Source organism: Ornithorhynchus anatinus, chromosome 4 (genome assembly GCF_004115215.2).
Source record: "Ornithorhynchus anatinus isolate Pmale09 chromosome 4, mOrnAna1.pri.v4, whole genome shotgun sequence".
Taxonomy (NCBI): domain Eukaryota; kingdom Metazoa; phylum Chordata; class Mammalia; order Monotremata; family Ornithorhynchidae; genus Ornithorhynchus; species Ornithorhynchus anatinus.
Window position 1 is genome coordinate 60,610,173 of NC_041731.1, and position 26,039 is coordinate 60,636,211.

Here is a 26,039-nt window from a genome sequence, read left to right on the forward strand (position 1 = left end):
AAGGCACTATAAATGGTATTAATTGAATGTTTGCTGTGTGCAGAGCACTGTAGTAAATGCTTGGGAGAGCACAATACAATAGAGTTGAGAGATCCCTTCCCTAACCACAAGGAATTTACAGCTTAGAGAGGGACACAGATACTAAACTAAATTAAGGATATATGCATAAATGCTGTGGAATGAAAGGTGAGGTGAATATCAACTGCTTAAAGAATAATAATGGTATTTGTTAAGCGCTTACTCTGTGCCAAACACACAGATCCAAATGAGTAGGCAATGCGGAAGGGAGAGGGAGTAAGAGAAATGAGGGCTTATTCAGGAAAGGCCTCTTGGGGAAGTTGTGAATTTAGTTGGGCTATGAAGGTGGGGAGATTGATGGTCTGTCATATATGAGTAATAATAATAATTATGATATTTAAGTGCTTACTTTGTGCCAAACACTGTTCTAAGTGCTGGGGTAGATACAAGGTAATCAGGTTGTCCAACATGGGGCTCACAGTCTTAATCCCCATTTTGCGGATGAGGTAACTGAGGCCCAGAGAGGTGAAGTGACTTGCCCAAGGTCACACAGCAGGCAAGTGGTGGAGGCGGGATTAGAACCCATGTCCTCTGACTCCCAAGCCAGTGCTCTTGCCACTAGGCTATGCCAGGCCAGAGGGAGGATGTGGGTGAGTAGGCGACAGTGTGATAGACAAGATCGAGGTACAGTCAGTAGTTTGGCATTAGAGGAGTGACATGTTCAGGCCAGTTTGTTGCAGGAAATCAGCAAGGTAAGGATGGAAGAAAGCTGATCGAGAGTCTCGTGGTCTTGAAAGTTTGATATTGGAATAACTACAGAAAAGATGACCGCTAAATCAGGAGATGGACACGAATGAAACACTAGAGCCCAAAATTGCTCAACCTAGCAGATGGCAAACTTGTCTCAAGTCATCTAGTCGTTTCCGACCCATAGCGACACCACAGACGCCTCTCCGCCAGAACGCCCCGCTCTCCATCTGCAATCGTTCTGGTAGTGGATGTATACAGTTTTCTTCATAAAAATACGGAAACAGTTTACCACTGCCGCCTTCCGTGCGGTAAACCCGAGGCTCCACCCTCGACTCTCTCCCGTGCCGCTGCTGCCCAGCACGGGGGAGTTTTGACTTGTAGCAGATGGCCTGCCACTCGCTAACCATTGCCCGAGCTAGGAATGGAATGGACAGGCCTCTGCTTGACCCTCCCTCCCGTAGCCAAGACTGGTAGAGGACTGGAAACTCTCCAGGTGCGACCCTGAGAGGGATAGCAACACCAGGAAATAGTATTATTTCCATTGACCTCTTCACTTAAAACTCATTAACATTCGTTATTTGATGTGATTTTTTTACTCTTCAGTAGGTATAATTGACATCCGACAATTTCCATATGACACTTTCCGTATGAAATTCCATTCATTAGCATTCAGTCGGTGCTATCCCAAAATAGCAACGGTTTTGACTCTTGGAGTGATGACTGATTGATTGATTGATTGATAACTTTATGAATCAAATGAAACAGTAAAGTAGTCATTTAAGTTTTGAAATGTTTGTATTTTTTTTAATGGTATTTGTTAAGCACTTACTACGTGACAGGCACCGTTCTAAGTGCTGGGGTAGATGCAAGATAATCAGGTTGGATACGGTCCCTGTTCCACATTGGACTCCCAGTTTTGATCCCCATTTTACAGATGAGGAAACTGAGTGAAATGACTTGCCCAAGGTCACACAGCAGACGAGTGGCGGAGCTGGGATTAGAACCCAGGTCTTGCTGACTCCCAGGCTTTCTTTCTGACTCCCAGGCTTGTGCTCTATCCACTATGCCTTGCTGTTTCCCAGCATGTGTGTGTGTGTGTATATATATATATTTTATGTATAAGATGAGCACCAGAATAGATAGATGGCTTATCAGCTTAAGGCATTGTCAGCCCTCCCCCTCACTACCTAATTTTGCTTATCCCTTACTACAATCCCAATCCGCTCGCTCCGCTTCTCCAACACCGAGCTGATCTCTGTACTTTGATCTCGTCTATCCCCTCACCAACCCCTTGCCCGCGTTCTCCCTTGGGCCTGGTGGATCTTCATTTCCAACAGCTCACCACCTTAACCTCCTAAAATCACATCTCCTCCAAGAAACCTTCCCAGTCTAAGCCCTCTCTCTCCCCATCCACCCTCTCATCAACTGTGAACTGGACTGTGAATCCTTTAAATACTTCGCTTCTCACTTCAGCCCCCAAGCACGGCTCAGTGGAAAGAGCCCGGGCTTGGGAGTCACTTGGGAATCCCGGCTCTGCCACTTGTCAGCTGTGTGACTGTGGGCAAGTCACTTCACTTCTAGGTGTCTCAGTTCCCTCATCTGGAAAATGGGGATTAAGACTGGGAGCCTCACGAGGGACAACCTGATTACCCTGTATCTACCCCAGCGCTTAGAACAGTGCTCTGCACATAGTAAGCGCTTAACAAATACCAACATTATTATTCTACTATTTCCGCTTAATGTAATTTATTTTAAGGTCTGCCACTCCCTATCAACTGTAAACTTCTTGTGGGCGGGAATCATGTCCACCACCTCGGTTGTATTGGACATTCATTCGGTAGTATTTATGGAGCAGTTACTATGTGCAGAGCACTGTACTAAGCGCTTGGAATGGACAATCCGGCAACAGAGAGAGACAATCCCTGCCCAGTAATGGGCTCACGGTCTAAACGGAGGAGACAGACAGCAAAGCAAACCAGAACAAAACAAAAGACAACATCATCAAGATAAATAGAATCATGGAGATATACACCTCATTAACAAAATAAATAGGGTAATAATATATACAAATAAGCACAGTGCTGAGGGAAGGGGAAGGGGAAAGAGCCGGGGGGCGAGGGGGGAAGGAGCAGAGGGAAAAGGGGAAGCTCAGTCTGGGAAGGCCTCCTGGAGGAGGTGAGCTCTCAGTAGGGCTTTGAAGAGGGGAAGAGAATTAGTTTGGCGGAGGTGAGGAGGGAGGACGTTCCGGGACCGCGGCAGGATGAGGGCCAGGGGTCGACGGCGGGATAGGCGGGAACGGGGGACGGCGAGGAGGTGGGCGGCGGAGGAGCGGAGCGTGCCGGGTGGGCGGTAGGAAGAGAGAAGGGAGGCGAGGTAGGAGGGGTCAAGGGGATGGAGAGCTTTGAAGCCAAGCTTGAAGCTTGTACTCTCCCAAGTACTTAGTACAGTGCTCTGCACTCGGTAAACGCTCAGTAAATATCGTCGGTTGATCTTTGCAGATCCGGCCCCGCCGAACTGATCTTGTAAAATGTTAAACCGTTATCTTTTATTAGCAATAATAATAATAGGATTTGTTAATCGCTCACCATGTGCCAGGTATGCCCTGGTATATTCTATCAGGGGGATATGGAATGCTTTACTCTCCTAGGTTCATTTCCCATAACGAGTCATCTCACTTTTCTTTTGGTTGTCTTATAAATACTTTGACCCCTTTCATATATGACTCTTCTGTGCTGATTGGTTTTGCAGGAGTGGACTACTGCCTCTTGAACAATCACGATTGTGAACATTTCTGTATAAACACTGATAAATCTTTTGTTTGCCAGTGCTCTGAGGGCTATATGCTTCACAGTGATGGAAAAACCTGCAAGAGTAAGTTTTCATTCAGGTCAGCTGAGACTATGGCTTCGGGGAAAACGGGAAATGCTACGGATTATGCCTACCTACAGAATTTACCATATTTGAGAATCTGTGTGGGTTTCTTCGTACTATTAAATAGGATTGAATTACTTCCCACGTAAAGGTAACTCACTCTCTCAGCCCCTATTCCATCAGTCTAATTCTAAGAAATGACCTGTTAGTGGTGGCTTAATTTGATCATTTATTGTCTTATTGGTCTGCTTAGCCTTCCCTTGGAAAGAGCCACAGTGATGACACCGGTGTGAGGGAAGTTTGTTTTTTTTAATAACATTTAAGTGCTTATTATGTGTCAGACACTATACTAAGCGGTGGGGTAGATACAAGCTAATCGATTTGGACACAGCCGTTGTCCCACATTGGGCTCAGAGAAGTAATCCCCATTTTATGGATGAGGTAAACGAGGCAGAGAGAAGTTAACCGACTTAACCAAGGTCACACAACAGACAAGAGGCAGAGCCGGCATTAAAACCCAGGTCGCTCAGACTCCCAGACCTATGCTTTATCCACTAGACGCTGCTGCTTCTCAATTCTAGTTCTAGTAGTTGCAGTTAAAATTGAATTTTTACTTTAATGGCTTGAATGTACATCTGAGGTTGTGGAATATGGTATGAATTTGTTTATATTAATGTCTGTCTCCCGCTCTAGACTGTAAGCTACTTGCGGGTAGGGACTGTGTCCGTTTATTGTTACCTTGTCCTCTCCCAAGTGCTTAGTACGGTGCTCTGCACAGAGTAAGCGTTCAACAAATACGATTGACCGACTTGATCGGCTGAGGGGGTTGCCTCCGAGAGACTGTAAGCCCGTCAAAGGGCAGGGACTGTCTCTATCTGTTACCGATTTGTCCATTCCAAGCGCTTAGTCCAGTGCTCTGCACATAGTAAGCGCTCAATAAATACTACTGAATGAATGAGAGAGCGGTGTGCACACGTGTCCCTGAGAAATACTCCGTCAGCCTTTCCCGTCCGGTCCCAGGAGGACTCACTTTAGCCGATCTATCCGGTAATAGCACACCGGAGTCACCGTTCAGCTACAGTTAACTTGCCGGATCGTACTTTCCAAGCACTTAGTACAGTGCTCTGCATACAGTAAGTGCTCAATAAATACGACTGAATGAAGATTGGGCGTATATTTCCTCAGGCTTTGTCAAATGACACCAAGCCATATGTCCTGACTTCTGTCATTTTGAGCTCATTCTGAGGGATTTCTGCGTAAGGCAGATGAGGGGAATAGCCTGCATTTTAAGGTAGAGCTGACCTAAGGCAGTTTAGTTCTAAATCCCTACTTCGCCAGCTAGGTGGGTCTTGGGCAAGCCACTTAACTTCTCTGTGCCTTAGTTTCCTCAACTGTAAATTGAGGGGTTAAATCCCCGTTCTCCTTCCTATTTAGATTGTGAACCCCGTGTGGGATAAGGACCGCGTCTTGAATCCGCCGCAGTGCTTATACAGCGCTCTGCGCCTAGTGGGTGCTTAATAAACACCACAGGGATTATTAGTAGCAATAGTAATTATAGTAATGGCCTTTATTGTGCATCTACTGGGTGCAGTACCCAGCACGAAGGGTTTGGGAGATACCAAACAAGCAGATGACACATTCCCCGCTCGCAAGAGGCTTACGTTCTAATGGGGGAGACAGCCAAAGTAATATTTACAAGCAGAATACTCAAAGAATGAGGAGCAGCATTGCCTAGAGTAACGAGCATAGGCCTGGGAGTCAAAAAGACTTGGGTTGTAATCCCAGTTGCCTACTGGACGACACTGGGGAAGTGACTTACCTTCTCCCTGCCGTAGTTTCCTCAACTGTAAAATGAGAATTCCTGTTCTCCTTCCAACTTAGACTGTGAGCCCCTTGAGGGACAAGGGATGTGTCTAACCCGATTCATTGTATCTACCCCAGGGCTAGAACAGTGTTTGATACAAGAGAAGCAGCGTGGCTCAGTGGCAAGAGCCCGGGCTTGGGAGTCAGAGGTCATGGGTTCGAATCCCGGCTCTGCCGCTCGTCAGCTGTGTGACTGCGGGCAAGTCGCTTAATTTCTCTGTGCCTCAGTTACCTCGTCTGTAAAATGGGGATTAACTGTGAGCCTCACGTGGGACAAACTGATTACCCTGTATCCGCCCCAGCGCTTAGAACAGTGCTCTGCACATAGTAAGCGTTTAACAAATGCTAGCATTATTATTATTACATTGCACGCACTTAACAAATAACATAATAATGAGAGTAATTGAATGTACATTGAAAATGTTCATATACATATATGGTAAGGAATGGGTATAAGTAGGTAGAGAAGCAGTGTGGCTTAGTGGATAGAGCACAGGCCCGGAAGTCAGAAGGACCAGGGTTCTAATCCTGCCTCCACCATGTGTCTGCTGTGTGACTTTGGTCAAGTCACTTCACTGCTCTGTGCCTCAGTTCCCTCAACGTTACAATGGGGATTAAGACTTGTGAGCTCCATGAAGGGGGGAACGACATAGACTGTGTCCAACCTGATTAGCTTGTATCTACCCCAGCGTTTGGTACAGTGCCTGGCACATAATAAGCCCTTAAGCGAGTACCATTTTAAAAAATGCTAGAGATGGCTGTTGGATTTGACTTCAGATGCTGGGAATTAATTGGGGAAATAATGTAGGGGGTAAAGGATTAAGACTTGCGCTCTTTCCTACAAGGTTCCTTGGACAGTGAGTCCCGTGTGGGACAAGGACTGGTCTGATCTGATTATTTCGTATCTAACCCAACACACAGCTTGGTGCTTGGCACATAGTAAGCGCTTAACAAATACCACCATTACCATTGCTATTAACAAATAATAATAATTATTATGGTATTTGGTAAGCACTTACTATGTGCCAAGCACTGTTCTAAACTCTGGGGTAGTTTCAAGGTAATCAGGATTTCCCACATGGGGCTCACATGAGCTTCATCCTCATTTTCCAGATGAGGTAACTGAGGCCCAGTGAAGTGAAGTGACTTGCCCAAGGGTACCCAGAAGACAAGTAGCAGAGCCGGGATTAGGACCCACGTCCTCTGACTTCCAAACCCGGGCTCTTTCCACTGAGCCACGTTGCTTCTCCTATAAATAAGTAGAATTCCTACAAAGACATAATTTCGATCTGACCCTCTAAAAGCCAACTTGACAATCTTGTAACCACCCCAGCGCTTAGTACAGTGCCTGGCACACAATAGGCGCTTTACAAATACCCTTAAAAATTTGATTTTTAATCCCCACTTTACAGATGAGGAAACTGAGGCACAAAGTTGACACAGGGAAGTGATTAATACCCAAGTTTCCCGTACTCCTTTTATTATCATTATTATTATTTCTGGTATTTGTTAAGCACTTTCTATGTGTCAATCACTAGTCTAAGGGTGGGAGTAGATACAAGATAATGAGGTCAGACCTAGTCCCTGTCCCATCTGGGGCTCACAGTCTAAGTAGGAGAGAGAATACGTTTTCAATCCCCATTTTGCAGTTGAGGAAACTGAGGCGCAGAGAAGTTACATGACTTGCCCCAGGTGTCACAGCAGGTGAGTGGCTTAGAACCCCGATCCTCCGACTCCCAGACCAGGGCTACTAGGCCACACTGCTTCTCTGACTTGGCAGATAGGAGCCTTCTCATCTCCACTGAAGATCCGTGTTCATTTTGGAGCTCTCAGTTGTTTATTACTCTCCTGAAATATCTTCTCTCAGCTGTTGTGCTCCTTTGCAGGCCAGCTGGTTCAGAGCATCCCTGAGCCTAGTAAAAATCTGAGATAATAATAATGTTGGTATTTATTAAGCGCTTACTATGTGCAGAGCACTGTTCTAAGCGCTGGGGGAGATACAGGGTCATCAGGTTGTCCCGCGTGAGGCTCACAGTTAATCCCCATTTGACAGATGAGGTCACTGCGGCACAGAGAAGTGAAGTGACTCGCCCACGGTCGCCCAGCTGACAAGTGGCAGAGCCGGGAGTCGAACCCACGACCTCTGACTCCGAAGCCCAGGCTCTTTCCACTGAGGCACGCTGCTGAGATGAATTAGGAAGTATACAGGGAAGTTTTCCGTACCAATAAATGCCTTGCAGTTCAGCTCGTATACTCCATTTTCTCTTTAAGCTATTCCGCCATTCCGGTTTAGATATGAAAGTCACTTCCTGGCTTCTCCCCACAGAAATGGAGAATGTCACGCTAAGATTTCCTCACTCGCAAAGATATCCCGTGGTCCATGCATCGCACGTACGTCTTTAATTTCTATTCCAGGCAGCATCGCTGCTAATATGTGACTCGTTTCTCTCCCCTCCGTTTCCGTAACTCCAACGGGACCCTCAGAGTTGGACCCTTGCGCTTTGAGCCACCATGGTTGCGAACATTCGTGTGTGAGCCGCGAAGATTCTTACGAATGTCATTGCTTGGAAGGTTATGCTCTCCAGGAGGATGGGAAGAGTTGCAGAAGTAAGTTTGAATTAACTCCATCTCCCTATCCCTAACCGTACGACTTCCTGATGAAACCTTTCATCTGAATTCCACCTAGGTTGAAGAACTGGACCTTAGATGGAAAGTTAAAAGATTTAATGTTGTTCGATTAGAAATTGTCTGAGTGACCTCTAATTCTTAATTTATATATCTTGTCAAAATATTATTTAATTAGTGGTATTAAGCGGCTAGTATGTACCGCTTTGAAAATCCATTCGTACACAGTGTTCGTCCTTCAGAGAGTCACAGTCTTAAGAGGGTGAAGCCTAATACCCAGACCGCTAATAATAGCACTTAGTCACTTATAAAAGAGAGCTGCTTAAAGACATATAATCGAGGAAACTGTGGCCGAAAGACATCAGGAAACTCCAGTGGTTGCTCAACCACATCTGCATCAGACAGAAACTCCTCACCATTGGCTTTAAAGCACTCAATCACCTTGCCCCCTCCTACCTCACCTCGCCCCCTCCTACCTCACCTCGCTAACTCCCCTACTAAAACCCAGCCCAAACACTTCTGTCGTCTAAGCCGACCTTCTCACTGTACCGCGATCTCGTCCATCTCTCAGTCGACCCCTGGCCCACGTCTCGCCTCTGGCCTGGAACACCCTCCCTCCTCAAATCCAACAGACGATTCCCAGCTCTGTCACTTGTCAGCTGTGTGACTGTGGGCGAGTCACTTAACTTCTCTGGGCCTCAGTTACCCCATCTGTAAAATGGGGATTAAGACTGTGAGCCCCATGTGGGACAACCTGATTCCCCCATGTCTCCCCCAGCGCTTAGAACGGTGCTCTGCACCTAGTAAGCGCTTAACAAACAAATACCAACATTATTATTCCCCCTTGACGCTGTTTATTGCCATCGTTCTCGTCCGTCCGTCTCCCCCGATTAGACCGTAAGCCCGTCAAACGGCAGGGACCGTCTCTATCTGTTGCCGACTTGTTCATCCCAAGCGCTTAGTACAGTGCTCTGCACATAGTAAGCGCTCAATAAATACGATTGAATGAATGAACGATGATTCTCCCCCACCTTCGAAGCCTTATCGAAGGCCCAGCTCCTCCAAGAGGCCTTCCCAGATTAAGCCCCACTTTTCCTCATCTCCCACTCCCTTCTGCGTCGCCCTGACTTGCTCCCTCTGCTCTTCCCCCCTCCCGGCCCTTATGTCTTGTCTTATGCCGTCGAGTCGTCCCCGACCCATAGCGACGCCGTGGACGCATCTCTCCCAGACCGCCCCGCCTCCATCTGCCATCGTTCTGGCGGTGTCTCCAGGGAGTTTTCTCGGTAGAAATCCGGAAGCGGTTGACCATTGCCGCCTTCCGCGCAGTAAACTCGAGTCTCCGCCCTCGACTCTCTCCCGTGCCGCCGCTGCCCAGCACGGGGGAGTTTTAACCCGTAGCAGATTGTCTTCCACTTGCTAGCCACTACCCGAGCTAGGAGTGGAATGGACTCCGCTTGACCCGCCCTCCCCTAACCGAGACTTGGCAGAGTATTGGAAACCCTGTAATTATAAATAAATTACAGATATGTACACCACATCAGCCTCCCTCTCTAGACTGTAAGCTCACTGTGGGCGGGGAATGTGGGTTTAGTATTCTGTTGTACACTCCCCAGCGCTTAGTACAGTGCTCTGAACACAGGAAGCATTCAAGAAATACGACTGAATGAATGAGGAGGCATCGCCAAAGATTCACCCGAATCCAAGACGAAGCTCCCTCCACCGCAGAGTTCATTCATTCATTCAATAGTATTTATTGAGCGCTTACTATGTGCGGAGCACTGTACTAAGCGCTTAGAATGGACAGATCGGTAACAGATAGAGACGGTCCCTGCCCTTTGACGGGCTTACGGTCTAACCCGGGGAGACGGACGAAAACAATAGTAATAGAATCAAGGGGATGAAAAATATGAAACGCTTCACGAATTTGCGAGTGCTAAGCCTAAACCGTTCCGGGGTCTCTCTTCCATGCCCAGAAAACTCAAAAAGGATTAGTCGTTCAATCGTATCTATGGAGCGCTTCCTGTGTGCAGAGCACTGTACTAAGCGCTCGGGAAGTACAATTCGGCAGCAGAGAGAGACGACCCCTGCCCAACGACGGGCTCACAGTCTAGAAGGGGGAGACTAGAGACGACTTTAAAGCCGATACGAATTTACGAAGACGGGAGGAAACGCATTAGGAGGATTGAAAATAATCGGTGATTTCTTTCTATGTTGCGCTTCTTGCTGCAACCTCCTCACCCCACACAGTCCTGAGCATAATGTGGGTGCTTAAAAAATGATAAGTGACGATGGTCATGGCTTGGGTGCCGTGGCGCTCGGTGTGGGTGAGTCTAGGTTCGCGAAACCGTTCTAACTCGCTCCGTCGTCCTCAGGGCGAGATGTCTGCAAATCTGTACACATTTGCGTTAACGGTGGCGATTCATATGGTTGCAAGAGCTCAGAGGAATAGGGGATGGAAAGTGGGGCAGAAGCCACTAGTCTTGAATCGAGACGATCTTTTCACCCGAATGGGTAGGGAATGAAAATTACGTTTCCTGACTCCATCGCGTTTATGGGATAATAATAATAATGTTGGTATCTGTTAAGCGCTTGCTACGTGCAGAGCACTGTTCTAAGCGCTGGGGTAGACACAGGGGAATCAGGTTGTCCCACGTGGGGCTCCCGGTCTTCATCCCCATTTTCCAGATGAGGGAACTGAGGCCCAGAGAAGTGAAGTGACTTGCCCGAAGTCGCCCAGCTGACAAGTGGCAGAGCCGGGTTTCGAACCCATGACCTCTGACTCCAAAGCCCGGGCTCTTTCCACTGAGCCACGGATGAACGTCACCGGTTTGGGGCCACGCTTTCTAAAGCCTCCCGCACACTGTGTGCATGTGATGAGCCAGGATTCAACTGCAGGGCTCCAGACCCCCGGGCCTATGGCCATGGGGAAGCAGCGTGGCTCAGTGGAAAGAGCCCGGGCTTGGGAGTCAGAGGTCGTGGGTTCTAATCCCGGCTCGGCCGCTTGTCAGCTGGGCGACTTCGGGCAAGTCACTTCACTTCTCTGGGCCTCAGTTCCCTCATCTGGAAAATGGGGATGAAGACCGGGAGCCCCACGTGGGACGACCTGATCACCTTGTAGCCCCCCAGCGCTTAGAACAGTGCTTTGCACGCAGTAAGTGCTTAACAAATACCGGTATTATTATTATTATTATTATGTGAGGCCATGCTGCTTCCCCAAGTCCTCAGGGATAGCGTGGTGGGGATCAGGCATAGCAAGGTGAGGGCCTCCCCCCTCACCCCACCCTGCAACTAAGCAGCACGGCCTAGTGGATAGAGCACAGGCCTGGGAGTCAGAAGGTCGTGGGTTCTAATCCTGGCTCTGCCGCTTGTCTGCTGTGTGACCTTGCGCAAGTCACTTTGCTTCTCTGAGCCTCAACTCCCTCATCTGTAAAATGGGGGTTGAGATGGTGAGCCCCACATGGGACAGAGACCGTGTCCCACACCAATTTGCTTGTGTCTACACCAGTGCTGAGTACAGTGTCTGGCACATAGTAAACACTTTACAAATATCATTATTATTATTATTATTTCTACTGCTGCTATTAATAATAATCATAAGAGTATTTGCTACACCCTTACTAAGTGCCAGGCACTGTTCTCAGCACTGGGGTAATAATCACAATAATAATTACGGTATTTGTTAAGCGCTTACTATGTGCCAAGCACTGTTCTAAGCGCTGGGGTAGATACAAGGTCATCAGGTCGTCCCACATGGGGCTCACAGTCTTCATCCCCATTTTGCAGATGGAGTAGCGGAGGCACAGAGAAGTTAAGTGACTTGCCGAAGGTCACACAGCAGACAAGTGGTGGGGCGGGATTAGAACCCATATCCTCTGACTCCCAAGCCCCTGTTCTTGCCACTAGGCCATGCTGCTTCTCTTGGGGTAGATATATGGTTATTAGTTATTAGAGAGTTATTGGTTCTATTAGTTATTGGTTATTAGAGAAGCAGCGTGGCTCAGTTGAAAGAGCCCAGACTTGGGACTCAGAGTTCATGGGTTCCAATCCCGGCTCTGCCACTTGTCAGCTGTGTGACTGTGGGCAAGTCACTTCACTTCTCTGTGCCTCAGTTCCCTCGTCTGTAAAATGGGGATCGACTGTGAGTCTCATGCAGGACAACCTGATTACCCTGTATCTACCCCCAGCGCTTAGAACAGTGCTCTGCACACGGCGCTTAAAAAATACCAACGTTAGTATTATTATTAGTTCAGACAAAGTCCCTGTCCCACATGGGGCTGGCTCACAGTCTACACAGGCGGCGGGTGAGGGAACTGAGGCACAGACAAGATAAGTGACTTGCCCACGGTAACCAGGCAGACAAGTGACAGAGTGGGAATTAGAACCCAGGTCCTCTAAATCCCAGGCCCAGGCTCTTTCCACAGGGCCACGCTGCTTCACACGTTCGCGGTGTCTTGGGGAACCCTTCAGGAAAGGGGTTTTGAAGGAGTCCTGGAGCCCCCAAATGTCTTGTTCCATACGGCGCCTTCCGTCCTTCTCTGCCGAGAGGACTCCGTCTGCTCTACCCTTCTGGGTTCCTAAAAGGAACTTCCATGGCAGCTTCACATCTCCACACCTCGTAGGTGCCCTCCTGTGATGAGCAGTTGGCAAAAGAACAGGGCTTTGCACGCACTAAGTGCTCAATAAATGCGATTCAATTAAAAAGAATAGGTAGCGGCTATTATTTTCTCTTTAGTAACTGCTAAGTAGAAGGGCCTAGCCAACTCTGCAACTCTGATCTGGGGGGGCTGCTGCGGATATTTCCGGAAAGAAGCAGCGCGGCTCAGTGGAAAGAACCCGGGCTTGGGAGTCAGAGGTCATGGGTTCGAATCCCGGGTCTACCACTTGTCGACTGTGTGACTGTGGGCAAGTCACTTAACTTAGAACAGTGCTCTGCACGTAGTAAGCGCTTAACAAATATCAACATTATTATTAACTTCTCTGTGCCTCAGTTACCTCCTCTGTAAAATGAGGATTAAGACTGTGACCTCATGTACCACTTGTCGACTGTGTGACTGTGGGCAAGTCACTTAATTTAGAACAGTGCTCTGCACATAGTAAGCGCTTAACAAATATCAACATTATTATTATTAACTTCTCTGTGCCTCAGTTACCTCATCTGTAAAATGAGGATTAAGACTGTGACCTCACGTGGGACAATCTGGGTACCCTGTATCTCCCCCAGCGCTTGGAATAGTGCTCTGCACATAGTAAGCGCTTAACAAATACCAACGTTGTTATTATTATTATTAAGGAATAACAGAATCCTATACAAGATTCCCTAACAAGGCTCCATGGTCTTGGGAGAATCAAGGCCACCCAACAAGTAGTTGAAGGAGCAGCGGGGCCTAGTGGTTAGAGCACGGGCCTGGAGTCAGAAGGACCTGCGTTCTAATCCTGGCTCCACCCCTTGTCTGCTGTGTGACCTTGGGCAAGTCACTTCACTTCTCTGGGCCTCAGTTACCTCATCTCTGCACACTGATCGATAGTAAACACTCAATAAATACCACCGATGATGATCATCTGTAAAATGGGGATAAAGATTGTGAACCCCATGTGGGCCGTGGACCGTGACCAACTCTGTGTCTACCCCAGCACTTAGTAAAGTGCCTGACACCTAGTAAGCTCTTAACAAATGCCATAAAAAAAATATACTGAGCGCCCAATGTGGGACACTGTGTCCGACCTGATTCGCTTGTATCTGCCTCAGCTCTTAGTAGGGTCCCTGGCGGGTAGTAGGCGCTTAACAAATACCATAAAAATCAGTATTTAAATTTCCCCCCCTTTGGCCAAGTAAGTTGCGCTTACTCCCAACTCTTCATTCATTCGATCGTATTTATTGAGCACTTACTGTGTGCACAGCACTCTACTAAGCGCTTGGAAAGTACAGTTCGGCAACGGAGATAATCCCTACCCAACAACGGGCTCACAAGTCTAGAAGGGGGAGACAGTCAACAAAACAAAATAAGTAGACAGGCATCGATAGCATCAAAATAGATAAACAGAATTATATACACACATCGTTAATAAATAGAATAGTAAATACGTACAGATAGACACTGTGCTGTGGGGCGGGGAAGCGGGTAGAGTTCTCTTTAACAGAAAACTTGAGAATTCAGAGGACAAGCGATAGACCTTCATTACAGCTCTCGCCTAAGGTTTAGGCAGGCGGGAACAGGAAATACACCGCAGGAAAATCTGACGGAATCGGTGTGCCTAAGAAAAAACTTCTATAATCCTGTTACGGCGTTATGTAACCGAGAAACTTCTATAAGCCTCTTGCGATATTACGTAACTGTTAATTCGCCGCATTAATGGAATTGTTTCAACTCCCTTCATCGTCCTCAGGGAAGGATGTCTGCAGATCGGTTAACCACGGCTGCGAACACATTTGCGTTAATAATGCCGACTCCTACATCTGCAAATGCCGAGAGGAATTCGTCTTAGCCGAGGATGGGAAGCGGTGCAGAAGTAAGTCATTTGAGCTTGATTCTACGTATTTATTTACTTTAGAATCAACCGCTCTCTTGGATTTTATGAAAGGAGATGAATCCATCCAAAAATAATAAAAGCGAAGCTCAAGAAACACATCCTATCCCATTGCAGAGTTGGCTAGGCCCTTCTACTTAGCAGTTATTAAAGAGAAAATAAGCATAGTTGGCTTGGAAAGACGAAACCAGTCAGAGTGACCGTCTTTCCTTCCCGGGCTCAAGTGGGAACACCGGCACCTCCAAGGAAATAGGTTTCTGCTCACCTCTTTTCCTAAAGGGCCCCCGAGATTAGGATCAAAGCGGCAGCGCTTGGAACCTCTTCATTTTCCGGAGTTCGAGGGCGCCCCTCACGAGCCTCTCTAAGTCGGAAGACTGCTGTAAAACCCCAGGGAGCGGGTGCTTTTTAATACAAATCTGGAATTAAATAGGAACCGGAGTGGCCGTAAAAAACACCTCAGTATTTTTGAAATCCGTTAAGGTGGATTCAAACCTTCTCCTGTTGGCCCAAGTACAAGAACTTAAATGTAGTTTGAAGTTGGCCACTAAATCATCACTACCAGAAGGACGCTGAGCGTCTTCAATGCGTAGATCCCCGAAAGAAACGCGTGGAGAATGTTCGAAATAGGTGAGACGCAATTCTGTCCCTCGGGGACTTAGTGGAGGAGACGGTGTGACCTTATGGATAGAGCACGGGCTTAGGAGTCAGAAGGACCTGGGTTCTAGTCCCAGCTCCACCACTTGTCTGCCGTGTGACCTTAGGCGAGTCACTTCACTCCTCAGTTACCTCATCTGTAAAATGAGGATTACGACTGTAAGCCTCACGTGGGACATGGACTGTGTCCAACCTGATTACCTCGTATCTTCCCCAGCGCTTAGAATAGTGTCCGGCACATAGTAAGTGCTTAACAAATACCATTTTTTTTTTTAAAAAAAAAGATCTAAATGGTGACTGTTTATGAGAATGTAGACATAGAGAACTAATAAAGGAAGATAGGTTCATTCGAGGGATGAGGGGGCTAGCAGGATGGCATGCCTGGGAAAGAAGAATTTGTGAAGGGATTTGAAATAGGGGAGGAACGGGATTTGGAAAACCTAAGCGGAGTGGCCATTCCGGGAGAGAGGGAAGACTAATGGGCCAGAGGCAGGAGGGTAGAGGACTGAAAAAACATCAAAAGACTACCCGGTTTCTAGCCTCACTGCTCCGCCTAGGCGCACTTGGGGAAAGAAGCGCTCGGCCTTCTCGAATGGCCGATAGCGAAACCCTACTGCGTCACCTAGCTCAGCCAGTCAATCGGTCGGTAGTGTTTCTTAGCCCAGACTGCGTGCAGAGCCCCGTGCAAAACACTCGAGAAGTACGAAAATGGTGGAAGACACAGTCGCTGCTCACAGGGTGTTGACAGTTCAACGGGAGACAGACACGCACGCGCACAGATATACAGAGATGGAAGCCTTTGCTCTGCAAATTGTGGGATTATGTTCCCTCTTAAATTGTAAGTAGAATAACTCTAGTAAAATGGGTGAATCCACATGGACAGAAGTACAGTGGGAGGTTACGAGTGCAAGAGTCTGTTGCCGAATTGTATATGTTATATGTATATGTAATTAATTATGTAAATAATTATATGTAAGTGTATACATATGTACAATTATAGTGCGTATAATTGTATATATATTGGGAAGCAGCGTGGCTCAGTGGAAAAGAGCCTGGGCTTCGGAGTCAGAGGTCGTGAGTTCGACTCCCGGCTCGGCCACTTGTCAGCTGCGTGACTTTGGGCAAGTCACTTCACTTCTCTGTGCCTCAGTGACCTCATCTGTCAAATGGGGATGAAGACTGTGAGCCCCACGTGGGACAACCTGTTTCCCTTGTGTCTACCCCAGCGCTTAGAACAGTGCTCGGCCCATAGTAAGCGCTTAACAGATACCAACATTATTATTATTATATTCCAAGCGCTTAGTACAGTGCTCTGCACATAGTAAGTGCTCAATAAATACTACTGAAAGAGTCCTGAAACGGGACCTCATTGTTTTCTTAAATTGTATTAAATTTCCCCAGGTAATAGTCTGGGGAGAGGAAAAATGATCCATTCATTCATTCGATCGCATTTGAGCGCTTACTTTGTGCAGAGCACTGTACTAAGCACTTGGAATGGATAATTTGGCAACAGATGATAGAGACAATCCCTGCCCAGGGACGGGCTCACAGTTGGTATTTGTATTTGTTAAGCGCTTACTATGTGCAGAGCACTGTTCTAAGCGCTGGGGTAAACACAGGGGAATCAGGTTGTCCCACGTGGGGTTCACAGTCTTAATCCCCATTTTACAGATGAGGGAACTGAGGCACCGAGAAGTTAAGTGACTTGCCCACAGTCACACAGCTGACAAGTGGCAGAGCTGGGATTCGAACTCATGAGCCCTGACTCCAAAGCCCGTGCTCTTTCCACTGCGCCACGCTGCTTCTCAGTTGTCCCCATCAGCCCTATGAATTACTCAGTGAAGCATGCGTGTGTAGGCGAGGTTCAACAAATGTTGACTTAGTTCGCCAAATAAAATTAGCGTTGTCAAATACTCTCTATTTTGATTTATAGTTTTGGCTGAGTTTGGGCTCTTCTCTCGATACCGGCCTCCCTTTGTGTTTTCTGAAAAATGGCAGGATTCATGGGGCACTCGGTCAGCTTAAGTAATCAGTGGTATTTACTGAGCGCTTGCTGAATGCCGAGCACTGTACTATATATAGTAGCAGCGTGGCTCAGTGGAAAGAGCCCGGGTTTGGGCGTCAGAGGTCATGGGTTCGAATCCCGGCTCCGCCACTTGTCAGCTGGGTGACTGTGGGCAAGTCACTTCACTTCTCTGCGCCTCAGTTCCCTCATCTGTAAAATGGGGATGAAGACTGTGAGCCTCACGTGGGACAACCCGATTACCCTGTATCTACCCCAACGCTTAGAACTGTGCTCTGCACATAGGAAGCGCTTAACAGATACCAACATTATTATTATTATTATATAGTACAATAGAATTGGGTAGGCACGATCCCTGCCCACATGACGCTTGCAGTCTAAAGGACAGGATTTGATCTCCATTTTCTTGATATTTACTCGTCACAAAAGAAAAGCAACACGGCCTAGTGGAAAGAGCACAGGACTGGGAGTCGGAGGACCTGGTTTCTAATACCGGTCTGCTGTGTGACCTGGGGCAAGGCAGTTCACTTTTCTGTGCCTCGGTGGAAAGAGCCCGGGCTTGGGCGTCAGAGGTCATTTGTTCGAATCCCAGCTCTGCCACCTGTCAGCTGGGTGACTGTGGGCAAGTCACTTAACTTCTCTGTGCCTCATTTCCCTCATCTGTAAAATGGGGATGAAGATTGTGAGCCTCATGTGGGACAACCTGATGACCCTGTGTCTACCCCAGCGCTTAGAACGGTGCTCTGAACATAGTAAGCGCTTAACAAATAGCAACGTTAAAATATTGGAATTAAGACACTGAGCCTCATGAGGGACATGGCCGGTGTCTAACATGATTTACCCCAGTGCTTAGTACAGTCCCTCGAACATAGTAAGAGCTTAACCAATACCATTAAAAAGCACAAGGGTGTATTTGTGGAACCCCGTGTTTATGGAAATAATGACGGTATTTGTTCGGCGCTTACTGTGTGCCGAGCACTGTTCTAAGCGCTGGATGTGGACACCAGTATTAAATCACAATATATTCAAAGACTATGCTCTCTCAGATTATTTGAAACGCCATGAAGGAAATCATTCAATCAGTGGTGCTTATTGGAGCGCTTACTGCGTGCAGAGCACTGTACTAAGCGCTTGGGAGGCTACAATAGATGGGATAGACACTGGCATACTCTTGTGGAAAATTCAACTTCTGAGGACCCGATAAAGAAAGGTCCAACGACTCTGGGTAGGACAAGTTCGACTGACAATGATTATTTATTACTAGGCCCCGTCAACTGAAGCAGCGTGGCTCAGCGGATAGAGCCCGGGCTTGGGAGTCAGAGGTCATGGGTTCGAATCCCAGCTCTGCCACTTGTCAGCTGTGTGACCTTGGGCAAGTCACTTCATTTCTCTGGGCCTCGGTTCCCTCATCTGTAAAATGAGGATCCTCACATGGGACAACCTGATGACCCTGTATCTACCCCAGCGCTTAGAACGGTGCTCTGCACATAGTAAGCGCTTAACAAATACCAACATCATTATTATTAGCTTTATAGTTAGAAGAATATTTAATTAGGTGAAACGGGTAATTATCAAGGTCCCCGTGGGGCCATAAAGGAGATAAAGTGTCTTCAGTAGAATCGTTTTCACCTTTGGATCCACAGTGAAGGTGTCTTAGTACCTTTTAAAGAACACCTACCCAAGATTAGTTTTATGATGAGACAGCTTTGTCGAGGCCCCTTTGCAGCAGGAAGTAGAGGATTACTGAAATAGTTTATACATCTGGTGTTCCGCGAGGTTTGGGGGCGGTATCTTTTCCCATTTAAAACATGACTGTGTTCTCAGCTGTTGTTTTTTTTGGTCCCCCAGACCGGGACCTTCTCCCACCCCTCCAGTCCACCTCGCCGTACCTTTCCCTTCCTTCAAAACCCTCCAGAAATCCCACCCTGATTAACTCCCAATAAACTCATTGCATCATCCCCACACCATCCTCAATACTTAGGTATTTTCTGCCTGTTCTCAGCCCTTACAAATGCATGCTTATTTTTCAATCAATCAAATGTATTTATTGAGCGCTTACTGTGTGCAGAGCACTGTACTGACCACTTGGGAGAGTCCAATAGAACAGAGCTGGTAGACACTTTCCCTGCCTACAAGGAGCTTGTACCTTAAATTATTCAGCTATTTCATCTTGATATGTGCAATCCTTCCTACTCTATTTTTATCCTTCCTCCCATTTTCATTGTTTGTAAAGTAATTTTGTCTCCCACCCCTTTTTAAGTTCGCTGAGGACAAGGAACACGTCTCTTGCTACTGTTCATTCATTCAGTAGTATTTATTGAGCGCTTACTATGTGCAGAGCACTGGACTAAGCGCTTGGAATGGACAACTGGGCAACAGGTAGAGACAATCCCTGCCCAGTGACGGGCTCACGGTCTAAACGGGGGAGAGAGACGACAGAACAGAACAAAACATCATCATCAAGATAAATTGAATGAAGTACTGTTGAATTCGCCCAACTGTTTAGTATGATGCTTAGCAATTCAATGAGAAGCAGTGTGGCCTAATGGATAGAGCACAGGCCTGGGAGTCAGAGGACCCGGGTTCTAATCCTGGCTCCGCCACTTGTCTGCTGTGGGACCTCGGTCAAGTCACTTCATGTTCCTGGGCCTCAGTGACCTCATCTGTAAAATGGAGATTAAGACTGTGAGCCCCATGTGGGATGTGGACTGTGTCCAATCTGATTAGCTGCTTAGTACAATGCCTGGCACAGAGTAGGCACTTAACAAATACCATCTTTTTTTAAAAAATGAATACTTCTGCTTGATTCCTAGCCGAGAATCGTGTCCGAGGTTCAGCTGGATAATCTAAACTCATTTTCATCGCCCTTTCTGCCTCTCCCGCATAGTCTTTATTAGTCCCATTTGTAAATGGAAAAAGAGGAAGCGCGTCCTAAGAGAGGAGATGGTCTCAGGTTGCTCTAATAATAATCGTAATTGTGGCATTTAAGTGGTTACTGTGTGCCAAGCACTGTACTAAGGACTGGGGTAGATACAAGATGATAATAATGATAACTGTGGTATTCATAAAGCACTTAAATAATGATAACTGTGGTATTTATAAAGCACTTACTCTGTGCCAGGCACCGTACTAAGCGCCGAGGTAGATACAAGCAAATCGGGTTGGACATATTCCTACACGGGGCTCGCAGCCTTCATTCATTCAGTAGTATTTACTGAGCGCTTACTCTGTGCAGAGCACTGTACTAAGCGCTTAATCCCCATTTTACAGAAGAGGGAACTGAGACACAGAGAAGGACCTGTTAAGCGCTTACTATGTGCCAAGCCCTGGGGTAGATATAAATTAACCAGATTGGAGGCAGTCCCTGTTTCATAAGGGGCTCACAGTCTTAAGCCCCATTTTACAGATGAGAGAACCGAGGCCCAGAGAATTGAAGTGACTTGCCCTAGGTCCCACAGCAGACACGTGGTGGAGCCGGGATCAGAACCCATGACCTTCTGACTTCCAGGCCCGTGCTCTTTCCACTAAGCCATGCTACTCCCCACCATTAGAGGTTCCCAGAACGAGGAGGCGGGAAAACAGCTATTGCATCCCCCTTTAGCCGAGGAGAGAACTGAGATACAGTGAAGGGACTTGCCCAAGGTCACACGGCAGGCAAGCGGCAGAGCTGGGATTAGAGAAGCAGCGTGGCTCAGTGGAAAGAGCCCAGGCTCGGGAGTCCCAGGTCATGGGTTCGAATCCCGCCTCTGCCCCTTGTCAGCTGTGTGACTGTGGGCAAGTCACTTCACTTCTCTGGGCCTCAGTGACCTCATCTGCAAAATGGGGGTGAAGACTCTGAGCCCCACGAGGGACAACCCGATTACCCTGTGTCTACCCCGGCGCTTAGTGCTCTGCACATAGTAAGCGCTCAACGAACACCCACCAACGTTATTATGAGAAGCAGCGTGGCTCAGTTGAAGGAGCACGGGCTTTGGAGTCAGAGGTCATGGGTTCGAATCCCGACTCAGCCACTTGTCAGCTGTGTGACTGTGGGCAAGTCACGTCACTGCTCTGGGCCTCAGTTACCTCATCTGTAAAACGGGGCTGAAGACTGGGAGCCCCGCGTGGGACAACCCGATTAACTTGGATCTCCCCCAGCGCTTAGAACAGTGCTCTGCACATAGTAAGCGCTTAACAAATACCAACGTTATTATTAGAACCCAGGGCCTCTTACTCCCAGACCCGTGCTCTTTCCACTAAATCACGCAGCTTCGCCTCAGATTGCTCATTCCTTCATTCAGTCATATTTATTGAGTATTTTGTGTATGCAGAGAAGCAGCGTGGCTCAGTGGAAAGAGCGTGGGCTTTGGAGTCAGAGGTCATGGGTTCGAATCCCGGCTCGGCCATTTGTCAGCTGTGTGACTTTGGGCAAGTCACTTCACTTCTCGGTGCCTCAGTGACCTCATCTGTAAAATGGGGATGAAGGCTGTGCGCCCCACGTGGGACGACCCGATTCCCCTGTGTCTACCCCAGCGCTTAGAACAGTGCTCGGCACATAGTAAGCGCTTAACAGATACCAACATTGTCATTATGCGGAGCACTGTACTAACTGCTTGAGAGAGTACAATATAACAATAAACAGACTTATTCGCGGTCCCCAGCGAGTTTACAGTCCAGAGAGGGAGATAGACATTAATATGAAAAAATGACATTTCTGTACATAAGTGCTGTGGGGCTGGGAGGGAGGATGAATAAAGGGAGCAGGTCAGGGTGACGCAGAAGAGGAAAGGAGGGCTTAGTCAGGGAAGGCCTCTCGGAGGAGATGTGCCTTCCCTCGACTGTCCGTACGCTTGGGCTTGGGAGTCAGAGGTCATGGGTTCTAATCCCGGCGCCGCCGCTTGTCAGCTGTGTGAGTTTGGGCAAGTCACTTCACTTCTCTGGGCCTCGGTTACCTCATCTGTGAAACGGGGCTGAAGACTGGGAGCCCCACGTGGGGCAACCCGATTAACTTGGATCTCCCCCAGCGCTTAGAACAGTGCTCGGCACACGGTAAGCGCTTCACAGATCCCAACGTTATTATTATTATTATTTCAGAAGACCAATGACAGGCCGTTTCCTCTCCCCGCCTCTGATTCAATCCCCGCAGAATGCACCGAAGGCCCCGTCGACTTGGTGTTCGTCATCGACGGGTCCAAGAGCCTCGGAGAAGAGAACTTCGAGGTCGTGAAACGGTTCGTCGCCGGGATCTTGGATTCCCTGGAGGTTTCCCCCCACGCAGCCCGCGTGGGTCTGCTCCAGTACTCTACTCACGTCCGGACCGAGTTCACCCTGCGGGATTTCGGCTCGGCCAGGGACATGAAGAAAGCCGTGGCTCACATGAGATACATGGGGAAGGGCTCCATGACGGGGATGGCCCTGAAGCAGATGTTCGAGAGGAGTTTCACCGAAGCCGAAGGGGCCCGGCCCCCGTCGGCGGGGGTGCCCAGAGTGGCCATCGCCGTCACGGACGGACGGGCTCAAGACGACGTCTCGGAGTGGGCCGACAAAGCGAAGCAGAACGGTATTCTTTCCATCACGTTTATTGAGCCCTTACCGCGTGCGGAGCGCTGTACTGAGCGCTTGGGAGAGGTCAGTGGAAGAGACGTATTCCCTGCCCACGGCGACCTTACGGACCAGACGGGGCGACGGTCATTCATTCGGTCGTATTCACCAAGCGCTTCCTGTTCATTCGGTCGTATTTATCCAGCGCTTCCTGTGTGCCGAGCAGTGGACTGAGCGCTTGGAAAGTACGGTTCGGCAACAGATGATGTTGGTATTTGTTAAACGCTTACTCTGTGCCGAGCACTGTTGTAAGCGCTGGGGGAGATACAGGGGAGTCGGGTTGTCCCACGTGAGGCTCACAGTTAATCCCCATTTTCCAGATGAGGGAACTGAGGCACGGAGAAGTGAAGTGACTTGGCCCGAAGTCACCCAGCTGACGAGTGGCGGAGCCGGCATTCGAACCCATGACCTCTGACTCCCAAGCCCGGGCTCTTTCCGCTGAGCCACGCTGCTTCTCCGATAGAGAAGATAGAGACCGTCCCCTAGCCAACAAGGGGCTCGCCGCCTAGGAGGGGGGAGACAGACCACAGAACAAATAGACAGGCATCGATAGCGTCCGTACAAATGGAATTACAGCTAAAAGACACATCAGATATAAATAGAATAATAAAATAGTAAATATGTACTGTACTAAGCGCACGGGAGTGTACGCTACGACAATAAACCGACACACTCCCTACCCACAAGGGGCGCAACGTCTAGAGGAGAATGGCGATCCTGGGCAGTCGAGTCGCTGGTGCTCCCTGAAAATTAAAATTATTAAAATCCGCAGGACCGGAGCCGGCTGGAGCGAGCACCGTGCCCTAAAAGCGGGAGCGAGATGCTTGAGATGCTGCATGAACTTTTCCAGACCGATATGCCATTATTTAAGACAAAAATATGTCTGGAACTAAAAGGGCCTCTAGTGACCAAATAGAGTTCGTGCCACTCCCCCCAAATCGCAGGACCATCTGGACCTGGGAAAACCGATGCCAGGGCGGAATGTGAGTCATTCATTCGTTCAGTGGTATTTATTGAGCGCTTACTGTGTGCAGAGCACTGTACTAAGCGCTTGGAAAGTACAATTGGGCAACAGATAGAGACAGTCCCTACCCAACAATAGGCTCACAGTCTAGAAAGGGAGACAGTCAACGAAACCAAACAAGTAGACGGGCATTTGTTGAATCGTATTTATAGAGCGCTCACTATGCGCCAAGCGCTGTACTAAGTGTTTGGGAGAGTACAATATAACAACAGACACATTCCTGCCCACAACAAGCTCACAGAGAAGCAGCGTGGCTCAGTGGAAAGAGCCCGGGCTTGGGAGTCAGAGGTCATGGGTTCGAATCCCGGCTCTGCCACTTGTCAGCTGTGTGACTGTGGGCAAGCCACTTCACTTCTCTGTGCCCGTTCCCTCATCTGTAAAATGGGGATTACGACTGTGAGCCTCATGTGGGACAACCTGATTACCTTTTATCTCCCCCAGCGCTTAGAACAGTGCTCTGCACCTAGTGAGCGCTTAACAAATACCAATATTATTATTATTATTATTATTAATCCCGGCTCCGCCACTCACAGCTGTGGGCAAGTCACTTCACTTCTCCTTGTCTCAGTTCCCTCATCTGTCAAATGGGGATGAAGACTGTGAGCCTCACGTGGGACAACCCGATTACCCCGTATCCACCCCAGAGGTTAGAAGAGTGCTCGGCACATAGTAAGCGCTTAACAAATACCAACATTATTATTATTATTATTATTACAGTCTAGAGGGGGAGGCGGACATTAATTATAAAGAAATAGGGAAACGAATTACAGATGTATACATACGTGCTGTGGGGATGGGAGGGAGGATGAATAGAGGGGCAAGCGAGAGCGGTGCAGAAGGGAGTGGGAGAAGAGGAGAGGAGGGCTTAGTCAGGGAAGGCTTGGAGGAGATGTGCCTTTCACGTGATGGGTTTGGATCAGCTTGGTAGCAATTCAGAAGGAGAGGAGAGGGCAGATTCCGGAGATGTTACGAAGGTAGAGCGGACAGGATTAGGTGACAGATCGAATAGGCAGATTGAATGAGAAAGATGAGGATAATGTCAACGTTACAGGCTCGGGAGATAGGGAGGATGGTGGCATCGTCACGGTGGTATCGTCTACAGCGACGGGAAAGACGCGGGGAGGGCGGAGTTCGGGTGGGAACGTGAGTAGTTGCGTTTCGGCACGCCCTGCCTGAGGAGATGGAGGGACATCCAAGTAGAGATGTCCAGGAGAGAAATCGAGGCTGGAGATGTGGAATCGGGAATTATCCGCGCATTGGTGGTAGTGGAAGCCGTGGGAGCGAGTGAGTGGCCCAGGGAAGCGCGTGGAAGTGGAGAATGGAAGGGGACCCAGAACTGAATGGAAGGGGCTCCCAGAGTAAGAAGGTGGGAGGCCAAAGAAGGACTGGCCAGAGAGATAGGAAGAGAACAAAGAGAGGACAGCTTCGGTGAAACCCAAGTCGGACGATGTCTCAAGAAGAGGGTGGTCCACGGCGTCAAAGGCAGCAGGACGCTCAAGGAGGATTAGGATGGAGTAGGGGCCGTTGAATTCGGCAAGAAAGACATCACTGGTGACCTTAGAAAGGTGGGGTTTCTGTGGAGTGAAGGGCGGGGAAGCCAGACTGCGGGGGGGTCAAGGAGAAAATTGGAGAGGAAGTGGAAACAGTGGGTGCAAATGACTAAACTTAAGCGCAGATGTTAGCAGACAGCAAAGTGAACCGATGTGTGTCTCACTTCCTGCCCACTATATCGTTGGTTTTGTGGAGCGGTGAAATCACAGAGAATAAGAGAAGCAAAGGGCCCGAGATACCGACCCCATAAACTGATGAACCAGCCCCCGACTTTTGCAGATTGACCTGGGGTATACACGTGCCCGCTTTCTCATCAGAAATCAAAGATCTCATATAATTTTTATTTAGTTGTGGTGTTCTTAAAGTGGCAGTCATCCTTTTTAGGGGTAAGCTCACAGGTATGCAAGAGTGTACTCTACACGTACCCTACTGTTGGCCTTACGGCAAAGTTCAACTTCAGCGATCTGGGTCATTCATTCGGTCGAATTTATTAAGCGCCTACCGTGTGCAGAGCGCTGTACTAAGCACTTGGGAAAGAACAATACGACAATAAAC

At 48.3% G+C, this 26,039-nt stretch overlaps 1 protein-coding gene across 3 annotated transcripts in view; it reads left to right on the forward strand.

Annotated features, from left to right (window-relative positions):
- The window catches only part of MATN2 (matrilin 2), a 142,355-nt gene that overhangs the window by 105,161 nt on the left and 11,155 nt on the right, over positions 1 to 26,039 (forward strand). For all 3 annotated transcript variants that reach the window (XM_029063440.2, XM_029063442.2, XM_029063441.2), the window contains exons 10-13: positions 3,517 to 3,639; positions 7,987 to 8,109; positions 14,512 to 14,634; positions 22,455 to 22,868. In XM_029063440.2, coding sequence (XP_028919273.1) covers positions 3,517 to 3,639; positions 7,987 to 8,109; positions 14,512 to 14,634; positions 22,455 to 22,868 — 783 coding nt within the window. The remainder of the gene's footprint in view (positions 1 to 3,516; positions 3,640 to 7,986; positions 8,110 to 14,511; positions 14,635 to 22,454; positions 22,869 to 26,039) is intronic.